General features: G+C 42.6%; 2 protein-coding genes across 2 annotated transcripts; one reads left to right on the top strand and one right to left on the bottom strand.

Annotated features, from left to right (window-relative positions):
• Positions 1–3,109: 3,109 nt before the first annotated feature.
• On the top strand, positions 3,110–5,620 carry arl14ep (ADP-ribosylation factor-like 14 effector protein). Its single transcript, XM_029641154.2, has 5 exons — positions 3,110–3,295; positions 3,480–3,669; positions 3,768–3,911; positions 4,115–4,176; positions 4,333–5,620. Exons 1-5 carry the CDS (start codon positions 3,225–3,227, stop codon positions 4,559–4,561), a joined length of 696 nt encoding a protein of 231 aa, XP_029497014.1. The 5' UTR covers positions 3,110–3,224; the 3' UTR covers positions 4,562–5,620.
• On the bottom strand, positions 4,899–11,453 carry fshb (follicle stimulating hormone subunit beta). The gene is made up of 3 exons (XM_029641155.2): positions 11,124–11,453; positions 7,545–7,766; positions 4,899–6,083 (listed from the first exon to the last, which is right to left on the bottom strand). Exons 1-3 carry the CDS (start codon positions 11,205–11,207, stop codon positions 5,856–5,858), a joined length of 534 nt encoding a protein of 177 aa, XP_029497015.2. The 5' UTR covers positions 11,208–11,453; the 3' UTR covers positions 4,899–5,855.
• Positions 11,454–15,337: the final 3,884 nt, after the last annotated feature.

Below are 15,337 nucleotides of genomic sequence, written 5' to 3'. Positions count from 1 at the left end.
TCGGCTATGGGCACAAATCCACCGTTGCTGGACCAGACAGGACTGGCAAAAAGTGCTTTTGTCGCGGTTTTATCTCACCGGGGGTGATGGTCGGATTTGCGCTTATCGTCGAAGGAATGAGCATTACACAGAGGCCTGTACTCTGGAGCAGGATAGATTTTGAGGTGGAGGGTCCGTCATGGTCTGGGGCGGTGTGTCACAGCATCATCAGACTGAGCTTGTTGTCATTGCAGGTAATCTCAATGCTGTGCGTTACAGAGAAGACATTCTCCTCCCTCATGTGGTACCCTTCCTGCAGGCTCATCCCGACATAACCCTCCAGCATGACAATGCCACCAAGACAGGAATGTCAGTGTTCTGCCATGGCCAGTGAAGAGCCCGGATCTCAATCCCATTGAGCACGTCTGGGACCTGTTGGATCGGAGGGTGAGGGCTAGGGCCATTCCCCCCAGAAATATCTTGGAACTTTCAGGTGCCTTGGTGGAAGAGTGGGATAACATCTCACAGTAAGAACTGGCAAATCTGGTGCAGTCCATGAGGAGGAGATGCCCTGCAGTACTTAATGCAGCTGGTGGCCACACCAGATACTGACTGTTACTTTTGATTTTGACCCCCCTTTGTTTAGGGACACATTATTCAATTTCTGTTAGTCACATGTCTGTGGAATTTGTTCAGTTTATGTCTCAGTTGTTGAATCTTGTTATGTTCATACAAATATATACACATGTTAAGTTTGCTGAAAATAATTACAGTTGACAGTGAGAGGACTATTTTTGTTGCTGAGTTTACATCGAAAGAGCATAATTGTTCAAAAAAAGTGTTAGAAGGTGGTGGATCTTGTGCGTTCGGTCTCTGGTTATGAATGTTTTTTTTTTTAAATTAATTGTATTTATATTTTTTCACCTTTATTTAACCAGGTAGGCAAGTTGAGAACAAGTTCTCATTTACAATTGCGACCTGGCCAAGATAAAGCAAAGCAGTTCGACACATACAACAACACAGAGTTACACATGGAGTAAAACAATCATACAGTCAATAATACAATAGAAAAATACGTCTGTATACAATGTGAGCAAATGAGGTGAGATAAGGGAGGTAAAGGCAAAAAAAGGCCATGGTGGCTAAGTAAATACAATATAGCAAGTAAAACACTGTAATGGTAGATTTGCAGTGGAAGAATGTGAAAAGTAGAAATAGAAATAATGGGGTGCAAAGGAGAAAAATTAATAAATATGGTTACTCCAAGATCCTGTTGTTGATCTAACCTTGGTAGAGAAAAGGAAAGATTAGTCAGAAGACAATCATATAGTGACACTGGTTGACAATTACATTGGTAAAAGTTTTTATGCATTTTTAGCGCTTTTTACAGATGGATCCATTGACCCAAATAGTGAGTCGCACAGGAGCTATCGTTTACTTTCCTGAATTTGATGTGCAGATATGTAGAAGACTAACAGAGAACTGCCAGTATACTCAGTTGAATTGTTGGCGATAGTAGTTGCCCTCCAGTGGGTGGAGGACATACAACCTGTCAGAATTATAGTGGGCTCAGATTCCCTTTGTGTATTGAATAGTTTATCATCTGGAAAATCTAATAGGAGTGACCAACTATTGAAGGTATTAAGGTTATAATGCAGAATTGAGAGGCTGGGTGTAGATGTGAGATTCTGCTGGGTCCCAGCCCATTCGGGTGTGGAATGGAATTAAATTGTAGACCAGTTAGCCAAAAGAGCTTTAAAACAAGATATAATTTATATTAATGTTCCACTCGTTAGAGGTGAGGTGAAATGTAAGATCAGAGCCATTTTGATAGATGTGTGGCAGAGGAGATGGGACTCTGAGTCAAAGGGCCGTCATTTACAGTATATGTCCTCCAAAGGAAGGTCGGTGGACCAAGATTCATAGGTCAGACTAGGAGGGGGTGTTTTCTTCATTGCACCTAGGACATTGTACATTGAACTCGTCATTACAGCTGGTTGGCAAGCATGTTATTGGTTTGTGTGTGTATGGAGTGTATGGTCGATGAAATGGTGGAGCATGTGTTGTAATATTGTTGTATGTTAAAATCAAATCTAATTGTATTGGTCACATAGACATGGTTAGCAGATGTTATTGCGAGTGTAGTGAAATGCTTGTGCGTCTAGTTCCGACAGTGCAGCAATAACTAACATGTAATCTAACAATTCCACAACTACCTAATACACACAAATCTAAGTAATGGAATATGAATATATACTGTAGCGACCCGCACAGACAGCTGTGTGTTATGTGTTAGGCTAGGAGGTGGTTGTGTTGTACTGACCAGTACCCGGTGTTCGCGGGGTCCGACCTGTCAATCAACCTGCTATCTGCCAATCACGGGAATGCCTGGAATGTTCTGATGCCGGGCATCCTGGTGGTTGGCGGAGTGGCGTGGAGGGGGGTTGGACAGGGGGGTGGAGCATTGGAAGTTAAGACCAGGTTCAGCTTTTGTTCTCTCTCTTACGTCTGGGCTTCACAAGAGAAGGTCACGATTGGCTTGTGGGTTATCTGTCATCTTTTTGGCGTGTGCTACGGCCCAAACAAGTAGCCTGTGTAAAGTTGGTTTAATAAACCGTCAATTCGCAAACTCAAGCCTCTGTCTGGACAATTGTTCATTTATGATCTAGTCAGGTCATTACAATACATATAAATATATCGATGAGCAATGGCAGAGCGGCATAGGCAAAATGCAATAGATGATATTATATACATAAGAGATGAGTAATGCAAGATATGTAAACATTATTAAAGTGGCATTATTAATGTGGCTCGTGATCCATTTATTTAAGTGGCCAATGATTTAAAGTCTGAATGTAGGCAGTTTGTCCGTAATGTGTATGCAGAGGAACAGAGATGGAAAGATTGAAGTGACGAGTCATTGAGGATGGTGGGGTGTGGAAGGGATTTTGGTGATGTGGGAGGGTGTATTGGAAGTTAGTAGGGCTCATTTTTTATTTTCTCAGAAGTACTGAGTTCGGTAAGAGGATTTAGAAATGTGGAGCTAATCTTGTAAACCGTGATTTACGACACACTCCAGCACAGTAGGTGGCGGCATGCACCTTTAACTTTTGTTTGCAGACCGCAATTTTATCATAGAAGAAGAAGAAGAACCAACACATGCGTTGGACTGGAAGGGGTGCTTCCGATATTTTATATTGCTAATAAATAAATTGACATCAGACCGCACAAGCACGAGGTTCATCATGCCTGTCACCTGTGCAGTAAACGGCTGCACCAACAAGTTTATCAAAGGGTCAGAAATACGATTTTACAGGTAAGGAGTAAAGAACTTCAAGCTAACGTTGGCTAGTTTGCTAACGTTCGCTAAGTCGTTCTTCAAATGTTGTTGTCAGCTAGCCGCTATTGAGTTGGCAAGCTAGCTACATTTGGTGTGTTTATGCGTACGCAAGAGAATGCATGCTTGTGTTAAGTAGTGTTTCTTGTCCTATTCTTCTCAGGTTCCCCATCAGTAAGCCTCAGCTTGCCAACCAATGGGTACAAAGTTTGGGGATGAAAAACTTCATCCCTACACCTAACACTTGCCTCTGCTCAGAACATTTTAACCCAGATTGTTTCCGAGACTACAATGGCAAACAGTTTCTTAGGGAAGATGCCGTGCCCACCATTTTCGGTGCTGATTCATCGAAGGTAATGTATGGTTTCATAGTTGCTCAATCCAGTTTAGCCTACTGTCTTTGTTTTGTATTCAGCTAGACTACAAGAACTATGTTAAAAAAAAATTGCAGCCTGAATTACGAAAAAGAGGTATGATGACCAAGGACACAAATGCGGCTAACCGCTTCGGTGCACCGTCAGACCGGGAGAGGGCTAAGACGCTGGAGAAGAGCAAGGTCAAGGAGAAACGACATAGTACCCGGGATACTGGCAAGGTGTGTCAATTTTTTTATATATTTTTTTAATCACCTCTCACAGATGGGTGTCACCCCTATAAATGAATGTTAGTGTAAATCCTGTTGCAGAATATAGCACGTTTTGGTGAATTTTTGCACAGTTAAGTGCTGTTTTTCAGAGACTTTTGTTTTCACCCCTTGTTTCATCTATCAACATTCACTCTATTTTTTTTTTTTTGCAGGGAAGAGGTGATGGCAAAAAACGAGGTGGAGGACGAGGAGGAATCTCCTCCAACACTGACCGGTAAGAGTGGAAACATGTTTTCAGAATCCATCACTGCATGGCTTCCTCGAAGGCTGCACCGTATGCTTGTTTTCATTATTGCATTTCAAATGGTTGCCTTTTTTACTGGAGAGACTAGTCAGGTCAGACGTTCCCATTGTTTTTGTGTATTTGCAGACCGACTATTGGTGCGAAGAGCAAAGTGTATGACAACAAAGGCCGCCTGCTCTCCTGTGGCAAGGACATGTGTGACTGCCTGGATGCGGACTGCATGGGCTGCTTCTACCCCTGCCCCGAGTGTAGCTCCCGCAGGTGTGGCGTGGAGTGCCGCTGTGACCGCAAGTGGCTCTACGAGCAGGTTGAGGTGGAGGGGGGAGAGATCATCCGCAACAAGTACGCTGGCTAGTCTCCCCTACCCTTAGAACTATGACTGTTCTGTTATTTTTCTCATTTTTGTTTCCTGTAGAAAGAGAAGGGACCGAATAAGAAATGGTCTGAAGTTGCCAAAAGATAATCAAATCATCACAAGATGTATCAAGAGTAAATTAATAAGAAATAATACTCCCACAATGGTTTCAACCAAGTGTTATAAGCATTTCATATGTAGTTTAGTTCCTGTGCCCGAGAGGATCAATTCAAGAAAGTATGTGCGCATACACTTTGCCGGTACCTCGCTACGAGAACTCATGCAAGGAAAAAGAGGTATATGACAGCGATTTGTTTCCACCTTTTTCGAAAGTATGCATGCCTGAAGAATTTTCCATGTTTCATTTCCTGCCTTTCCTCATTATGGTTTTTGCAATTCTCCACTTGTTTTGATTAGTGATTACATATGTTCTTTGTGCCCACAGCTGTCAATTACATTGGTCTTAATACATATTAAAATAATGTGAGTGTCCAGATTCCAAAAGTCTATAATAATTATCGGTAATGACTGGTGGCCTCTTCAGTATCATGTGTGTGGTTTTGCAACAGTTTCCTAGAAATGTCCACAAGGTGTTAAGTGGTCAAAACAAGTGCTGCTGCTTTACCACAGATAATCTCCATTATAGGGTGTTCTGTGCCATTTTTATTTTCTGTGACCTATTAGGTATATTTTTGGGTAGTGATAAATGACCCATAGTCACAGTTGTGAAGTACAACTTAAGTAGTTTCTTTGGTTATCTGTACTTTTTATATTTTTGACTACTTTTACTTCACTGCATTCCAAAAGAGAATAATGTACTTTTTACTCCATACATTTCTCTGACACCCAAAAGTACTTGTTACATTTTTAATGCTTAACAGGATAGGAAAATAGTCTAATTCACACACACTTATGAAGACAACATCCCTGGTCTATTTCACACACTTATCAAGAGAACATCCCTTCTGCCTCTGATCTGGTGGACTCACTAATGGAATGCTTCATTGGTAAATTATATCTTGTTGGACCCTGCCCCTGTAAATAAAAAAGTGAGTGCGGTCTGGTTTGTTTAATTATTTATACATTAACTTTTGATATTTAAGTATATTCTAAAAGCAAATACTTTTAGACTTACTCAAAGTAGTGTTTTATTGCGATAGCACATCAACAATGGAAACGGTACCATAGAATAGTGGCTGCTGCATTTACATTTACATTTAAGTCATTTAGCAGACGCTCTTATCCAGAGCGACTTACAAATTGGTGCATGCTGCAACAGCTTAACTCTACAATATTAAATTTCTAGTGGGTTTACTATGCAGCTGGGTGTTGCCATGCTTATGCGATCACAGTCGGTGTTGTCCGTCTTGCATTTGATGCAATCGCAGCTCTTGGCAACGGGTATGAAGAAGGGGTTGACCCCGGCTGGACAGCCTTCCAGGTAGACCTTCTCGTAGGACCACTCCTTGAAGTTACACACCCCCTGGGAGCGCGGCAGCCATGTGCTCTGATAGTTCAGGTCCTGCCAAAAACAGGTAAATTGACATCATCAGAACACTGGCCTGTTCCCAGATATGTTGTAATGTATAGTCAACTCATGGCATGACAATAACCATAGGGCTTGGCAAGACAACTCAAACCGATCTGGGATTTGGCTAATGGAAACCATGTTTTTTAATTATTGCATGATTCATAGTGTTACTCTTCTGGTGCCAATGTGATCTACACAGAACAAAAATAGAATTGCCACATGTAAAAGTGTTGGTCCCATGTTTCATGAACTGACATTTTTTTAAATCCCAGAAATGTTCCATATGCACAAAAAGCCTATTTTTCTCATGTTATGCACAAATTTGTTTACATCCCTTTTAGTAAGCATTTCTCCTTTGCCAATATAATCCATCCACCTGAAAGGTGTGGCATGTCAAGAAACTGATTAAACAGAATGATCATTACACAGGTGCACCTTGTGCTGGGGACACCAAAAGTCCAATTTAAAATGTGCAGTTTTGTCACAAAACACAATGCCAAGTTTTGAAGGAGACTGACTGGAGGAAAGCTAGCTAAATTGGAGGAATGTTGCCAGAGAACTGAATGTTAATTTATCTTTTAGAGTACGTCCAACTGGCCTCACAACCATAGACCATGTGTAACCACACCAGCCTAGGACCTCCACATCTAACTTCTTCACCTGCGGGATTGTCTGGGGGGGCTCTTTTGTGGGGAACAACTGATTCTGATTGGCTGGACCTTGCTCCCCAGTGGGTGGGCCTGGACCCTACCCAAGCATGTGAAATCCATAGATTAGGTCCTATTGAATTTATTTCAATTGACTGATTCCCTTATATGAACTGTAACTCAGTAAAATATTAGAAATTGTTGCATGTTGTGTTCAATTTTTGTTCAGTATATATCAAAGGGCTGCTGATGCAACCTGGTGCAAAGTCAAATAGTAGAATGAATGATTTAGCTCAATTAGCACATACTCCTAGTCAATTAAATTAAACAGCCGAAAATGTAGCATGGCTGCACTACAATATATTACACAACAGCTCACATGCAACAGAATATATATTTTTTGTTATTTATTTAACTAGGTAAGTCAGTTAAGAACAAGTTCCTATTTACAATGACGGCCTACCCCGGGCCAATTGTGCACCGCCCTATGGGACCCAATCACAGCCGGATGTGATACAGCCTGGATTCGAACCAAGGACTATAGTGACGCCTCTTGCACTGAGATACAGTGCCTTAGACCAATGCGCCACTTGAGACCAAAAATATATATAACTCAATGTAATGAAAAACAATTGTACAGGGGTGTGTTCATTAGGGCACTCAACAGAACATTTTTTGCATCAGAAAATAAAAATGTGTTTCCTATTGGCCAAGTAGGCCCTCCCTGTTTCAGTCAGTCTTGTCCAGTTTGGCACCTAATAAACACACAACCCTAAATAAGTACTGTCTATCCCGATTTAGCTACCGTCGTTTCGCACAGGCCGGCGCAGGTGGTGATGGTGATGCTTCCGTGACAGTCCTCTCTCTCCACGGTGATGGTCATGTTGTTTAGTCGGCAGCCATACCTGCAGTCTGTCCCCGCCCTCACCGGTGTCACCCACAGCATTGCCATGATGACCAGCTGCAGCTTCTTTAAGTGGGTGCAGTACATAATGCTTCCACAAGGAGAACAGGTCTCTTCAGGAATCTGCGACACAGGAGGGAAACACATGCTGATCAGACCCCTCGCACGCGTGCGTCCACCAACACCAGAGGCGTTCAGGACACGCAGGTTGAAATATCAAAACAAACTCTGCACCAACTATATTAAATTTGGGGACATGTTGAAAAGCATAAAAAATGTATGGCAATTTAGCCAGCTTGCTGTTGCTATCTAATTTGTCATGGGATGTTATTTTACCTGAAATGCACAAGGTCCTCTACTCTAACAATTATTCCACAGATTAATTATCCTCCTTCAGGCTTCTTCTTCTTTGGACTTTATATGGTGGTTGGCAACCAATTTTAAGGTACATTACTACCAACAACTAGACTGGAGTGTGAACCTCAGTTCATCTTTCAATCACCCATATGTGTATATGCTCCTAAAAACCAATGAGGAGATGGGAGAGGCGGGACTTGCAGCGTGTCAAGCAGAATAGAACCAAGTTCTATTTTAGCGTCTGGCTACGCAGACGTGCACGAGCAGTGTGGGTGTAATGATTGAATATCATGTATGTGTATATTTATTTTGCAACACCCGCGCATGCGACACGAGCGGTGTGGTAAGCATGTTACCAATGAGTAGATGGGAGAGGCAGGACTTGCAGCACATCAAGCATCACAAATGGAACCAAGTTCTATTTTAGAGCCTGGCTATGCAGACACGCGCAAGCAGTGTGGGTGCAATGATTGAATAACATGTATGTGTACATTTATTTTTGTAACGCGAGCGGTGTGGTCAGCATGTTACCAATGTGCCATCTCCTTGGTTTTTAGGAGCATATACCCACGTGGGTGATTGAAAGATGAACTGAGGTCCACAGTCCAGTCCCAAGACAAATTAGCTAGCAAAGGCAAGCTAGCTAGCTAAATTGCCATAAATACTTAATGCTTTTCAACCTGTCCCCAAATTAATATAGTTGGTTCAGAGTTCGTTTTGATATCTCAACCTGCGTGTCCTGATCGCGTCTGGTGTGGGTGGACAAAATCAACATGCTTGCGATGGCGCATGTGCTAGCGCTCTGATCGGCATGTTACATTCTGACCACACCGCTCTCAGCACATGCGCAAGCGTTACAAAATAAATTTACACCGATGTTATTCAATGATTGCACACACACACACTGCTCGGGCGCGTCTGCATAGCCAGGCACTAAAATAGAACTTGGTTCTATTTGTGATGCTTGACGCGCTGCAAGTCCCGCCTCTCCTATCTCCTCATTGGTTTTTAGGAGCAAATACCCTTGTGGGTGATTGAAAGATGAACAGAGGTCCACACTCCAGTCCAGTTGGTGGTGGTAATGCACCTTAAAGTTGGTTGCTAACTGCCATATAAAGTCCAAAGAAGAAGAAGAAGCCTGAAGGAGGAGAGATTACTAGAAACAAACTTGGTTTACCCTTTTATCTGTGGATTAATTGTCGGAGTAGAGGACCTTGTGCATTTCTGGTAAAATAATAACCCAATGTTCATATCCCAGGACAAATTAGCTAGCAACAGCACACTAGCTAAATAGACATACATGTTTAATGCTTTTCGACATGTCCCCAAATTAATATAGTTGGGTCAGAATTCATTTTGATATTTCAACCTGCATGTCCTGATTACGTCTGGTGTGGGTGGACAAAATCAACATGCGTACGATGTAGCACGTAGTAGACACTCATGATTGGTCTGGTCAGCATGTCAGGTCACACTTTAAACAAAGTATATCTTATAAGGCCTTCAGACTCCCTTTATAAGGCCACCCCAAATCATTAAGGAAATGTAATCCTATATGAAGGGTGGCATATAGGGTTATGTGTGTCACATTTGCCAAAGCACCAGACAAAGTACCTCACCCGTTGTATCACTTCTATTATATGATACATTTTATTTATTCATTTATAACCTGAATATGATTATGGCCATAATGTCAGGTTTCCTTACTGAGATTTTCTCAGACCACATAACGTCCCCTCTTGGTCTCCCAATGGACATTTTATCTACCATTTCAATCAGGGATTCACAACCACTCAGAGGACATTGCTCCTGAGTGGCGCAGTGGTCTAAGGCACTGCATCTCAGTGCAAGACGGGTCACTACAGTCCCTGGTTCTTATCCAAGCTGTATCACAGCCGGCCGTGATTTGGAGTCCCATAGAAACGGCGCACAATTGGCCCAGCGTCGTCCGGTTTTGGCCAGTGTAGGCCATCATTGTAAATAAGAATTTGTTCTTAACTGACTTGCCTAGTTAAATAAAGGTTCAATGTAAAAAAAAAATGAAATAAAAATATTTAAATTGCTGTGGGTCTGTTAAAGATGTTTGTCAGAGATAATCCCGTCAAAATCTGAGATATACTGAAATCACCTAAAGAATACAGACAAGGTCAGATGGGTCATTTTCTATTTGGTCACCAGCCAAAACCAATAGTAGATTTGTGAGGAAAAAGATACCATGTCGTTGGAAGCTACTCCGCTCATTGGGAAAGAGAACAGATGTTGTTCTACATCAACATAGCCCTCTTAGACCTTTGTGGCCAGGATGAATGGAATGATCTTAAGGCTATTGTTACTCTGCCATGGACAAGATAAGATCGTCTATAAAACTTCATTTGATGTAATTTAATGCGGGCATCCAGGGGAGGGAAGAAGGGAGGACAAATGTATCAGCAAAATGATGTTGAATTAGATTAGATTAAATGTTCAGATTAAACCGTCAATTAGTTTATCAAATGATCGGCAACGCCCTGAAATGATGTGCTAGACTGAGTCTTTTGAAATGAGGAAAAATGTATTGTTATTATTGTAGTATTATGTTATTGCATTAGAAACAGCTACAGCCCGGGTACCAAAGTAAATTAGAAGGTGAAAAGGGGAGACAATTAAGAGATGACATTACATCAGAATCTTAGTTTGAATATCAAATCTCATGAAAGGCTTTCAACTTTTCAACAATAGTGACAATTTAACATTCACGCAATTTAAAACCATTAGAATTCAAATGAGCATTGCAATCTCAATTTATCAATGATAGTTTTCCCATATTTGTCTTCTACTCAGATTAGTCACGTCGAAAAGATCTCAGTAAGTGATGAAAATATTTCCAACTATTCCAAGTGCATACTGTCTTTGAACCCTTCCAGATCAAGTTCTTCCTCTCTCCACAAGCTGTATCATCTATTTTGAGCATGACAAATATAAACATTACAGTCAAACATAAAGATTCAGGGAAAACACGCACGCCATTCAGATATACACTAGGCTACACACACACACACACACACTAAGGAATTACATTTACAGGCAGAGATAGTCAATGAGATCAGCAGTGTACACAGAAGTCTGCAAAGTCAACATGCTCACCTGTTGGGTTCTCCCTTTTGATTTAGTGACGAAGGAGGGTTGCCCCAGCTCTTTTATCCTCTCTGCACCTATAAATATTATCATACGGGTATTGCTCCATCTTTGACTGCTTTCATCCGACAAGGACCTTTCTTAAACCTTGCACGGGGGTGGACTCAAATCTCTTAAGCTCCGTTGCCTTGGAATAGTGAGGTTTTTCCTACCTGTCTGTCTATGTGTAAATATAGTGGTTTAGCTCCTTTGGTACGCGGATAGGCTCAGGTCTGTAACTCAAGGTCAATACACCCACACAAGGGGAGCAAGCTCGTGTATTTAGAATATCTGTATCAAAACACAAGGCAGAATGGCTTAAATGGATCAGCAATGTGTGTGCTCCCATTAGAACCAACATGTAACACTGCCAATGCATGGAAAAACCCATATTACGCCTGCATGTTCAATACTGTAGGTGCCTGTCAACCCCCTCTCAGAAAGAGGACAGCACATCAAATCTTCAGTGTCATTTCAAAGACTCGGACAGTGTTGTCCGCACTATAGATATTCCTTGGATACATTGATATGTAACAGAGATGGTTGTGTGACTACACTTGTAGAAGTCCCGGGTTCAAACTCTGTCGGTCACAAATACAGTGATTGACCAATGCCTCCAATGGTTGACAATAACACTTCTGGTCTATTTGACCAATGCCTATGAAAGCACTTGGTTGACAATCCCATTCTGTGGTGCATCATCATTATCGCATTCCCCTCTGAACCATTGGCTCCCTTTATAAGTTCCCAACGCATAAGATGGGTAAATCAAGGCATATCTCTAAGGAATCGTATTTGTCATAGGATATATTTCACGAGAAAGTGCAATAATCTGACTAAGCCATTCTTTAGTTAATTATTAAACCTTTGCTATGGGAATATGCTTAGCGAGGGACTCTATTATTTGATCATTTCTGACACCTTCACCAACCATGCTTACACAAGATGAACCCAGTGGTAGGGAAAGTACCCAATTGTTCTCCTTATAAGTCAGCGAGTTGGACCATTTTCCTGTCCTGCCAAGCATTCAAAATGTAATGAGTACTTTTGGGTATCAGGGAAAATGTATGTAGTAAAACTTACATTATTTCATTTTGGAATATAGTGAAGTAAAAGTTGTAAAAAATATAAATTAGTAAAGTACAGATACCAGAAATAACTACTTAAGTAGTACTTTAAAGTACTTTTACTAAAGTAAAGTAAACCCTGTGCTCTGACCTCTTTCTCCCCTCTCTCTCCAGATGAAATCTCGCGTCTTGTGACGGCCGGCCGCCCAACAACCTACCCGCTTGACCCTATTCTCTCCTCTCTTCTCCAGACCATTTCCGGAGACCTTCTCCCTTACCTCACCTCGCTCATCAACTCATCCCTGACCGCTGGCTACGTCCCTTCTGTCTTCAAGAGAGCGAGAGTTGCACCCCTTCTGAAAAAACCTACACTCGATCCCTCCGATGTCAACAACTACAGACCAGTATCCCTTCTTTCTTTTCTCTCCAAAACTCTTGAACGTGCCGTCCTTGGCCAGCTCTCCCGCTATCTCTCTCAGAATGACCTTCTTGATCCAAATCAGTCAGGTTTCAAGACTAGTCATTCAACTGAGACTGCTCTTCTCTGTATCACGGAGGCCCTCCGCACTGCTAAAGCTAACTCTCTCTCCTCTGCTCTCATCCTTCTAGACCTATCGGCTGCCTTCGATACTGTGAACCATCAGATCCTCCTCTCCACCCTCTCCGAGTTGGGCATCTCCGGCGCGGCCCACGCTTGGATTGCGTCCTACCTGACAGGTCGCTCCTACCAGGTGGCGTGGCGAGAATCTGTCTCCTCACCACGCGCTCTCACCACTGGCGTCCCCCAGGGCTCTGTTCTAGGCCCTCTCCTATTCTCGCTATACACCAAGTCACTTGGCTCTGTCATAACCTCACATGGTCTCTCCTATCATTGCTATGCAGACGACACACAATTAATCTTCTCTTTTCCCCCTTCTGATGACCAGGTGGCGAATCGCATCTCTGCATGTCTGGCAGACATATCAGTGTGGATGACGGATCACCACCTCAAGCTGAACCTCGGCAAGACGGAGCTGCTCTTCCTCCCGGGGAAGGACTGCCCGTTCCATGATCTCGCCATCACGGTTGACAACTCCATTGTGTCCTCCTCCCAGAGCGCTAAGAACCTTGGCGTGATCCTGGACAACACCCTGTCGTTCTCAACTAACATCAAGGCGGTGGCCCGTTCTTGTAGGTTCATGCTCTACAACATCCGCAGAGTACGACCCTGCCTCACACAGGAAGCGGCGCAGGTCCTAATCCAGGCACTTGTCATCTCCCGTCTGGATTACTGCAACTCGCTGTTGGCTGGGCTCCCTGCCTGTGCCATTAAACCCTACAACTCATCCAGAACGCCGCAGCCCGTCTGGTGTTCAACCTTCCCAAGTTCTCTCACGTCACCCCGCTCCTCCGCTCTCTCCACTGGCTTCCAGTTGAAGCTCGCATCCGCTACAAGACCATGGTGCTTGCCTACGGAGCTGTGAGGGGAACGGCACCTCAGTACCTCCAGGCTCTGATCAGGCCCTACACCCAAACAAGGGCACTGCGTTCATCCACCTCTGGCCTGCTCGCCTCCCTACCACTGAGGAAGTACAGTTCCCGCGCAGCCCAGTCAAAACTGTTCGCTGCTCTGGCCCCCCAATGGTGGAACAAACTCCCTCACGACGCCAGGACAGCGGAGTCAATCACCACCTTCCGGAGACACCTGAAACCCCACCTCTTTCAGGAATACCTAGGATAGGATAAAGTAATCCTTCTCACCCCCCCCCCCCCTTAAAAGATTTAGATGCACTATTGTAAAGTGGCTGTTCCACTGGATGTCTTAAGGTGAACGCACCAATTTGTAAGTCGCTCTGGATAAGAGCGTCTGCTAAATTACTTAAATGTAAATGTAAATGTAAATGCTTTACACCACCGGATGGACAAAACTAAAAAGGGTGGTGGCTAGTGTCCGTAGGTCTGCTGATGGACAAGAACTAAACAATAAGCTAACCATATTGTTAACCAGATTGTCAAATAAATTGTTTCCAAAATGTACACTTTGCACTGGTGCAAAGAGATATGGAGCTTATGTTGCCAATGAAGCAATGGTAGAGAAAGTTAGCCATGTCCCTAGCTGGCCAGGCTGTGGCTGCATTCAGTAAAGTCAGTCCTGGAGGTTTCAACATGAAAACGCACCACAGCCTAATAACAGTAACCGTTTGGGCAGCAGCCATGGTTTGTACAGACAGTTCCTTGGACTTCAATGTATAGTTTCTGCTCTGACATGCACTGTCAACTATGGGACCTTATATAGACAGGTGTGTTTCTTTCTAATTAATGTCCAAACAATTGAATTGCTGTAGGTGGAGTCCAATCAAGTTGTAGTGACTGTTATGGAAATTCTACACAGGGACACTCAAAGTCAATCTTAAATTATCCTTGTTAATTAACACTTAACTGGAGAAGTCACAGTCAAACTTAGATGCTTAAAGTACTGGTCTGAAGTGACACACAGACAAGTTATATATGCATATTGCCAAATTGCTGATACTGATAGTGAGGATTCGTTCAATCAGTCACTTGTATGAACACAGAAATTGGTTATTAGAAAAACACAAAAATGGAACACAGACATTCATTATTAGAAAAGCACAAACATAAAATGTTCCATCACATTACCTCTTCTTATCACTCAATCTGTGATAATTATCATTACATTTTAAGGTAAACATTAGATTATAGCTTCTATCAAAACGTTCTATACTTCTATTAAAGTAAGGGAAATCAACACATTAAACTAGACACTTCATCATTTCAAACCCTTCATTCTGGCTTATACAATCTAATTAGCATGGTAATACTATCAACATAATAAAGGATATACTTCTATTCACGGGAGTGAATTCATCAAAAACACACACACAGAATGTTACATTTTGGCAATTTGAGATCCCCAACTTCCAAACAGCGATTCCAACCAAGTTGCAGGCGTCCACTCTGGTTGTGGGGAATTATTCTTAGCAACAGTGGCAATGTATACGGCAAAATCAATCATATTAGAAGAGTGATCTGGGACAAAGTATGTTCAGCGCCAATGATTGAACAAGTGCCCCCTTGATCTGCCAAAATATAGTCAAGAGCTTCTCTGTTTTGCAG

This window comes from Oncorhynchus nerka, linkage group LG28 (assembly GCF_034236695.1).
Source record: "Oncorhynchus nerka isolate Pitt River linkage group LG28, Oner_Uvic_2.0, whole genome shotgun sequence".
NCBI lineage: Eukaryota > Metazoa > Chordata > Actinopteri > Salmoniformes > Salmonidae > Oncorhynchus > Oncorhynchus nerka.
Note: the sequence above shows the minus strand (reverse complement) of the source record. Positions and strands in the feature narration are given on the sequence as shown.

Coding starts and splice junctions, on each gene's coding strand:
- arl14ep (XM_029641154.2), top strand. CDS start 3,225: ATGCCTGTCACCTGTGCAGTAAACGGCTGCACCAACAAGTTTATCAAA. Junction 3,912..4,114: donor GTACCCGGGATACTGGCAAG/GTGTGTCAATTT, acceptor TTTTTTTTGCAG/GGAAGAGGTGATGGCAAAAA. Junction 4,177..4,332: donor ATCTCCTCCAACACTGACCG/GTAAGAGTGGAA, acceptor GTGTATTTGCAG/ACCGACTATTGGTGCGAAGA.
- fshb (XM_029641155.2), bottom strand. CDS start 11,207: ATGATAATATTTATAGGTGCAGAGAGGATAAAAGAGCTGGGGCAACCC. Junction 7,767..11,123: donor CAAAAGGGAGAACCCAACAG/GTGAGCATGTTG, acceptor CCTGTGTCGCAG/ATTCCTGAAGAGACCTGTTC. Junction 6,084..7,544: donor CCGGCCTGTGCGAAACGACG/GTAGCTAAATCG, acceptor TGTTTTTGGCAG/GACCTGAACTATCAGAGCAC.